This window comes from Cuculus canorus, chromosome 34 (assembly GCF_017976375.1).
Source record: "Cuculus canorus isolate bCucCan1 chromosome 34, bCucCan1.pri, whole genome shotgun sequence".
NCBI classification, from domain to species: Eukaryota; Metazoa; Chordata; class Aves; order Cuculiformes; family Cuculidae; genus Cuculus; species Cuculus canorus.
In genome coordinates, this window is record NC_071434.1 from 533,522 (window position 1) to 542,055 (window position 8,534).

Here is an 8,534-nt window from a genome sequence, read left to right on the forward strand (position 1 = left end):
GGTGAGTGGTGGTGGTGGGGGTGTTCGCTTCTGTCTCAATGTGGGGGCAGGGGGAGGGGCTAAGCCCTCCCCCCAGTTTTGACAGAAACAGACACACCTCACCCCACCCACCCCCAAAATCGCAGTGGTTCCGCCCGCCCTGAGGAGAGCCGCTACGAGGATCCGATACGGTGGGGGGGGGGGGAGATGGGGAGGGGGGAAATGGGGGGTAATAACGGGGGGAGGGGGGAAATGAGGGGGTAAAAACGGGGGGAGGGGAGAAATGGGGGGCAGGAAGGGGAGATGGGGGAAAAGGGGGTGAAAAAAGAGGGAAAAAGGGGGAAAAAGGGGGAGATGGGGAAAAAGGGCGGGAAATGGGGGTAAAAAGATGGGGGTAAAAAGGGCGGGAGATGGGGTTGTTGTGAGGCAGAGGGAGAGGGGCAAAAAGGGGGAGATTGGGGGGACTTGGGGGGCAAAAAGAGAGATGGAGGGACTTGGGGGGCAAAAAGGGGGTGAGGGAAGAGATGGGGGAGATTGGGGGGGACTTTGGGGGCAAAAAGAGATGGACTTGGGGGGCAAAAAGGGGGTGAGGGGGAGATGGGGGTTGTGAGGCAGGAGGAGATGGGGCAAAAATGGGGAGATGGGGGGGACTTGGGGGGCAAAAAGGGGTGAGGGAAGAGATGAGGGAGATTGGGGGACTTGGGGGCAAAAAGGGGGTGAAGGGGAAATGGGGGAGATTGGGGGGACTTGGGGGGCAAAAAGGAGGGAAGGGGGAAATGGGGGAAGGGGAGATGGGGGAGATTGGAGGACTTGGGGGGCAAAAAGAGAGAGATGGAGGGACTTGGGGGGCAAAAAGGGGGTGAGGGAAGAGATGGGGGTTGTGGGGCAGGAGGAGATGGGGGAAAAAGGGGGAGATGGGGGTACTTGGGGGGCAAAAAGAGAGAGATGGTGGTGACTTGGGGGGCAAAAGGGGGTGAGGGGAAGATGGGGGTTGTGGGGCAGGAGGAGATAGGGGAAAAAGGGGGAGATGGGGGGACTTGGGGGGCAAAAAGGGGAGATGGGGGGACTTGGGGGCAAAAAGGGGGTGAGGGGGAGATTTGGGGGACTTGGGGGCAAAAAGAGAGAGATGGAGGGACTTGGGGGCAAAAAGGGGGTGAAGGGGAGATGGGGGAGATTGGGGGGACTTGGGGGGCAAAAAAGGTGAGATGAGGGACTTGGGGGCAAAAAGGGGGTGAGGGAAGAGATGGGGGACTTGGGGGGCAAAAAGAGAGATGGAGGGACCTGGGGGGCAAAAAGGGGTGAAGGGGAGATGGGGGAGATTGGGGGGCAAAAAGGGGAGATGGGGGGACTTGGGTGGGAGAAAGGGGGTGAGGGGAGAGATGGGGGAGATTGGGGGGGACTTGGGGGGCAAAATGGGGAGATGAGGGACTTGGGGGGCAAAAGGGGGTGAGGGGAGAGATTGGGGGGCAATAAGAGAGTGATGGAGGGATTTGGGGGGCAAAAAGGGGGTGAGGGGGAGATGGGGGTTGTGGGGCAGGAGGAGATGGGGAAAAAAGGGGGAGATGGTGGGACTTGGGGGGGCAAAAGGGGGTGAGGGAAGAGATTGGGGGGACTTGGGGGGCAAAAAAGGGGAGATGGGGGAGATTGGGGGGACTTGGGGGGCAAAAAGGGGGAGATGGGGGAGATTGGGGGGACTTGGAGGGCAGTTATGGGGCAGGTGTGGGGGGGACCAACCCCTCATCCTATGGGGTGGTTTTGTGGGGGGGGGTAGAGGGGGAGAAAAACTCTGCCCCACATCTTAAAGGGTCTTTGTGTGGGTCAGACCCCACAACTTATGGGGCGGGGGTTATTATGGGATGGGGGGGGGGGGCAGGACCCCCCCCTTCTTATTATGGGATGGTTGTGGGGGGGGGGAGAACCCATTTCTTTCCCCTTTTCTTTGTGATGGGGAACACCACACACACCCCCACTGCCCCCCAAGTTTTGAGGTGGTTTGGGGGGATCAGAGCTCAGCCCCACAACTTATGGGGCGCTGAGGATGTAGTTGGGGGGCAGAGGAACCCCAACTTTTGTTTCTTTCCCCCCCCCTACAGCCCCCCATGAAGGGCGAGACCCCCGTCAACAGCACCATGAGCATCGGGCAGGCTCGCAAGATGGTGGAGCAGCTCAAGATCGAGGCCAGTCTGTGTCGCATCAAGGTGTGGGGCTGCCCCATAGCGAGGCGGGGGGGGCACTTGGGGGGCTGCCCCATAGCTTGGGGGGCTGCCCCATAGCTTGGGGAAGGGGGCTGAGCCCATAGCTTGGGAGAGGCTGCGTGACGTTGGGGGGGGCTGCAACGCATGTGGGTGCTGCCCCATAGCTGGGGGTTGAGCCACACTTAGGGGGCTGCCCCATAGCTTGGGGGGCTGCCTTGCAGTTAGGGGGCTGCCCCACACTTAGGGGTCTGCCCCATAGCTTGGGGAGCAGTCTGACACTCAGGGGGTATCGTTACGGTTAGGGGGCTGCTTCCTACTTGAGGGGCTGCCCCCTAACCTAAGGCTCTGCCCCACATCTTAGGCTCTGCCCCACACTTGGGGGGCTGCATTATACACTTCCTACTCAAAGCTCTGCCCCCTAACTCAAGGCTCTGCCCCACACTTGGGGGGCTGCATTACACACTTCCCACTCAAGGCTCTGCCCCACATCTTAGGCTCTGCCCCACACTTGGGGGGCTGCATTATACACGTCCCTCTCAAGGCTCTGCCCCACATCTTAGGTTCTGCCCCACACTTGGGGGGCAGCATTATACAGTTCCCACTCAAGGCTCTGCCCCCTAACTCAGAGCTCTGCCCCACATCTTAAGCTCTGCCCCACATTTGGGGGGCTGCATTACACACTTCCCACTCAGGGCTCTGCCCCACACTTGGGGGGCTGCATTATACACTTCCCACTCAAAGCTCTTCCCCCTAACTCAGGGCTCTGCCCCACACTTGGGGGGCTGCATTATACACGTCCCTCTCAAGGCTCTGCCCCCTAACTCAAGGCCTCTGCCCCACACTTGGGGGGCTCTGCCCCCCAACTAGGAGCTCTGCCTGCCTCTTAGACGTGGACACCATTACCTTTTGGGAAGCAGCTTCCAACTCAAAGCTCTGCCCCCCAAGTCAGGGCATTGCCCCACACCTCAGGCAGCTCTGCCCCACACTTGGGGGGCTCTGCCCCCTAACTGCCGCTGCCCCACAGGTGTCGAAGGCGGCGGCCGAGCTGCTGACGTACTGCGAAGCTCACGCCTGTGAGGACCCTCTGCTCACGCCCGTCCCCACCTCCGAGAACCCCTTCCGCGAGAAGAAGTTCTTCTGCGCCCTCCTCTGAGCCCCACAAGTTAGGGGGCAGCCCCACAAGTTAGGGGGCAGCCCCACAAATTGGGGGGCAGCCCCACAAATGAAGGGGGAACCCCTTAGCTCGGGCGTTTCGCCTCCCACCTCCACGGTTTGCGTTGCGCTTGGGGGAGGCTGCCCCACACTTAGGGGGCTGCCCCACGCTTGGGGGGCTGCCCCACACTTAGGGTTCAGCCCCACATTTAGGGTTCAGCCCCACAAGTTGGGGGTTTCCATCACACTTGGGGGGTTGTATCCTATGTCGGTGCTGCCCCATAACTTAAAGGGGTGGTCCATCGCACTTAGGGGGCTGCCCCACACTTGGGGGGCAGCCCCATGACTTGGGGGGGGGCCAGCCCTGTAACACTCTTCTCACACACTTAGGGGGCTGCCCCATAGCATGGGGGGCAGCCCCATAACCGGGGGACAGGGGAGGTCACATTACAACTTAGGGGGCTGCCCCATAACTTGGGGGGCAGCTCCACACTTGGGGGGCTGCCCTAGAGCATGGGGGGCAGCCCCATAAGTGGGGGGGGGGCAGAAATGTGGGGCGCCCCTTCTGCCCCACAAGTGCTCCTTCTGCCCCATAAGTGCCCCTTCTGCCCCACAGACAATAAAGGACCCCCCCGGCGCCACCTTGGGCTGAGAGTTTGGGGGGTAATTAATGGATTAATTAGTGTCATTAATGGGTTAATTAAGAGTGTGCGGGTAATTAATGGGGTAATTAGTATGGTGTTTAATTAGTGGGGGGTAATAATGGGGTAATTGGGGGTAATTAGTGGGGATAATTAGTGGGGGGTAATTAGTGGGAGGTAATGAGTGGGGGTAATTAGTGGGGGGTAATGAGTGGGGGTAATTAGTGGGGGGTAATTAATGGGGCAAAAGCGATGTAATAATGGGGTAATTGGAGCGTGGGGGTAATTAATGGGGTATTTAGTGTGGAGGTGATTAATGGGGTAATTGGAGTGTGTGAGGGGTAATTAATGGGGGTAATAACCGCGGGTAATTAATCGGTGGCATTAATTAAGGGGTATTAATGGGGGGGAGGGGGGTGCCCTTATCAAAGATGGCGGCGCCCATCACGGCTTCTCCGCCAGCCCCAAGATGGCGGCGCCCGCACCCAAAATGGCGGCGTCCGCACCCAAGATGGCCGCGCCAGCAACGGCTTCACCGCGTCCGGCGTATCGCGGCGCGCAAGATGGCGGCTCCTGTCCCAAAATGGCGTCGCCCTCTTCCATCCAACGCGGGGCTGCGGCAAAGGGCGGGGGGAAGGGGGGGGGTACGAGGAGGCCACGCGGGGGACGATGGGAAGGGGGCGGGGTCCCAAGAGGCGCCGCCGCCATCTTAGTGAGGGCCGCGCCAAGATGGCGGCGCGGTTGCCATGGCAACGAGGGGCTCCAACCCGCCCCCCCCACCCCGAAACCGGCCCCGAAACCCCCAAAATCTGCCCTAAAAACCCACAAACTCCAAACTAAACCGCCCGAAACACCTCCACAACCACCTCCAAACCACCCCAAGTGCCCCCCACCCCCGAATCCACTCCAATCCCCCTCAACCGCCCCAAATCCCCCCTCAAAACCTATAAAATGGCCCCAAAACCACTCCAAATTCTCCCCAATTCCCCTAAAACGCCCCCAAAACGCCCTAAAATGCCCCTAAAAGCCATGACCCCCCCCAAATCCCTCTTCAAGTACTCCAAATCCCCCTTAATCCACTCCAACCCCTCTGAAATGCCCCCAAAAAACCCGAACTGCCCTAAAATCCTCCATAAACCGCCCCAAATCCCCCTTAAATCGCCCCAAATCCCCCCTAAACTGCCCCAAATCCCCCAATCAGCCCCAAATTCCCACTGAACTGTCCCAAATGCCCCCTAAACCGCCCCAAATGCCCCTAATCCGTCTCAAATCTCCTCTAAACCGCCCCAATTCCCCCTATTCTGCCCCAAATCCCCCCTGAACCGCCCCAAATCCCCCTAAATTGCCCAAATTCCCCCCGAACCTGCCCAAATTCCCCCTAATCCGCCCCAAATCCCTCAAATTCCCCCTAATCCACCGCAAATCCCCTCTAAACTGTCCCAAATCTCCTCTAAATTGCCCCAAATTCCCCTAAATTGCCCCAAATTCCTCTAAATTGCCCCAAATCTCCTCTAAACCGCCCCAATTTCCCCCCTATTCTGCCCCAAATCCCCTCTAAATTGCCCCAAATCCCCTCTAAACTGCCCAAATCCCCCCTGAACTGCCCCAAATTTCCCCTAAATTCCCCCGAATCCCCCCAATTCCCCCTATTCTGCCCCAAATTCCCCCTAAATTGCCCCAAATCCCCTCTAAACTGTCCCAAATCCCCTCTAAATTGCCCCAAATTCCCCCTAAATTTCCCCAAATCCCCTCAAATTCCCCCTTAAATTGCCCCAAATTCCCCTAAATTGCCCCAAATTTCCCCTAAATTGCCCCAAATCCCCCCAAATTCCCCCTAAATTGCCCCAAATTCCCTGAATGCCCCAAATTCCCCCTAAATTGCCCCAAATTCCCCTAAATTTCCCCAAATTCCCCTCGAGGCTCTCAGACTCCTCAATTTCTTTTCTTTATTCTAAAAACGGACTCGGAGGCGCTCGGACCCTCCGGAATCCCCCGAGGACGGAACCCCCCCCCGACAGAAAAGAAACCCCAAAAAAACACCACAAAACAGAGAAAATGGGGGGTTGGAGGGACCCCCCCTCCCGAAAATGGGAAAAGTGGGAATTTTTTCTTCCTTTTTGCCATAGTTTTTCTTTTTTTCCATTTTTCTCTCTTTTTTTCCTATTTTTTTTGTATATTTTTTCCACACTTTTCCTATATTTTCCCACATTTTTTCCCTTATTTTCAAATTTTTCCTATATTTTCCCCTTCTTTTCCACATTTTTTCCTATACTTTTCCACACTTTTCCTATATTTTCCCACATTTTTTCCCTTATTTTCCACATTTTTCCTATACTTTTCCACACTTTTCCTACATTTTCCCACATTTTTCCCCTTCTTTTCCACATTTTTCCTATTACTTTTCCATACTTTTTCCTACATTTTCCCACATTTTTCCTTATTTTCCACATTTTTCCTATATTTTCCCCTTATTTTCCACATTTTTCCTATACTTTTTCCCCTTCCTTTTCACATCTTTTCCTATACTTTTCCACACTTTTCCTACATTTCCCCACATTTTTCCCCTTATCTTCCACATCTTTTTCCTCTATTTTTCCAATTTTTTCCCTTTTTTTACCACTTTCACCCCACACTTTCCCTTTTTATTTCCGCATTTTTTCCCTTCACTTTCTGCATTTTTCCCTTCATTTCCGCATTTTTCCCTTCGTTTCCACATTTTTCCTTTTATTCCCCTCTTTCCCCTTTATTTCCACATTTTTTCCCTTCATTTCCGCATTTTTTCCCTTTTATTCCATATTTTTCCCTTTTATTTCCACATTTTTCCTTTTATTTCCCCTCTTTCCCTTTTATTTCCACTCTTTTAATTCCATTTTTCCCTTTATTTTCCCATCTTTCCCTTTATTTCCATATTTTCCCTTTTTATTTCCACATTTCCCTTTTATTTCCACATTTTCCTTCTATTTCCATATTTTTTCCTTTCATTTCCACTCTTTTATTCCACTCTTTTCCATTTCCACCTTTTTTTCCTACACTTTTTCCACATTTTTTCCCTTTTCTTTCCACGTTTCTCATTTTCCGTATTTTTTTTTGGTCATTTTTCTTTTATCTAAAAAGCCCTCAATTTCCCCCCTTTTCCGTCGGCTCCGGGCGGGAAAAAAAAAAACCCCATGGAAATAACCCCAAAAAAACCCCCAAATTCTCCACAGATTCGAAGGCGGAAAAGAAAATTTGAATTGGGGAAAAAAGGGGGAAAAAAGGGGGAAAAAAGGGGAAAAAGGGGGGAAAAGGGGGGGAAAAAGGGGGAAAAGGGGGAAAAAAGGGAAAAGGGGGGGAAGGTGGGACAAAGGGGGGAAAAGGGGGGAAAAAAAGGGGAAAAAGGGGGAAAAAGGAGGGGAAAAGGGGGAAAAGGGGGGACAAAGGGGGGGAAAAGGGGAAAAAGGGGGGAAAAAAGGGGGAAAATAGGGATTAAGGGGGGGGAAAAAGGGAATTTGCCCCCTAATTAAGGCCCTCAATTAATTTAAGAGCCCTCTCAGCACTGTCCCGTGGGGGGAGGGGCGGTAATGAACAGCGCAATTAAGGGCTCTCGTAACGAAGGGCGCCCCAATCACACTAATTAAGGGCTCTGCGCTAACGAAAGGGCGTTCCAGTCGCGCTAATTAAGGGGTTCTGTGCTAATTAAGGGGCTCTGTGCTAATGAAGAGCGCCCCAGTCAACACTAATTAAGGGCTCTCGTTAACGAAGGGCGCCCCCTACTCACACTAATTAAGGGCTCTGCGCTAACGAAGGGGCTCTGCGCTAACAAAGGGCATCCTTCTCAGCTAATTAAGGGGCTCACACTAACGAAGGGCGCCACTCGCGCTAATTAAGGGGCTCTGCGCTAACGAAGGGGCCCTCGTTAACAAAGGGCGCCCTCTCTCACGTTAATTAAGGGCTCTGTGCTAATGAAGGGGCTCTGTGCTAACGAAGGGCGCCCTCCTCACGCTAATTAAGGGGCTCTCATTAACGAAGGGCACCCTACTCATGTTAATTAAGGGCTCTGTGCTAATGAAGGGCACCCAGTCACCCTAACGAAGGGGCTCTCGTTAACGAAGGGCGCCCTCCTCACACTAATTAAGGGCTCCTGCACTAACGAAGGGCGCCCAGTCGCATTAATTAAGGGGCCTGTGCTAACGAAGGGGCTCTGCGCTAACGAAGAGCGCCCTCCTCACACTAATTAAGGGGCTCTCGTTAACGAAGGGCACCCCACTCACACTAATTAAGGGGCCTGTGCTAACGAAGGGGCTCTAATTAACGAAGGGCACCCCCACTCACACTAATTAGGGGCCTGTGCTAACGAAGGGGCTCTAATTAACGAAGGGCGCCCCCACTCACACTAATTAAGGCGCCTGTTGCTAACGAAGGGCGCCCTTCTCACGCTAATTAAGGGGCTCTCGTTAACGAAGGGCACCCCACTCACACTAATTAAGGGGCCTGTGCTAACGAAGGGGCTCTAATAACGAAGGGCACCCCCACTCACACTAATTAAGGGCTCTGTGCTAACGAAGGGTGCCCACTCGGCACTAATTAA

General features: G+C 54.4%; 1 protein-coding gene across 1 annotated transcript; it reads left to right on the top strand.

Annotated features, from left to right (window-relative positions):
* The first annotated feature begins 33 nt into the window (after window positions 1-33).
* LOC128849854 (guanine nucleotide-binding protein G(I)/G(S)/G(O) subunit gamma-3) lies at window positions 34-3,409 on the top strand. The gene is made up of 3 exons (XM_054052507.1): window positions 34-170; window positions 2,073-2,177; window positions 3,199-3,409. Exons 2-3 carry the CDS (start codon window positions 2,079-2,081, stop codon window positions 3,325-3,327), a joined length of 228 nt encoding a protein of 75 aa, XP_053908482.1. The 5' UTR covers window positions 34-170; window positions 2,073-2,078; the 3' UTR covers window positions 3,328-3,409.
* The last annotated feature ends 5,125 nt before the right edge of the window (window positions 3,410-8,534 follow it).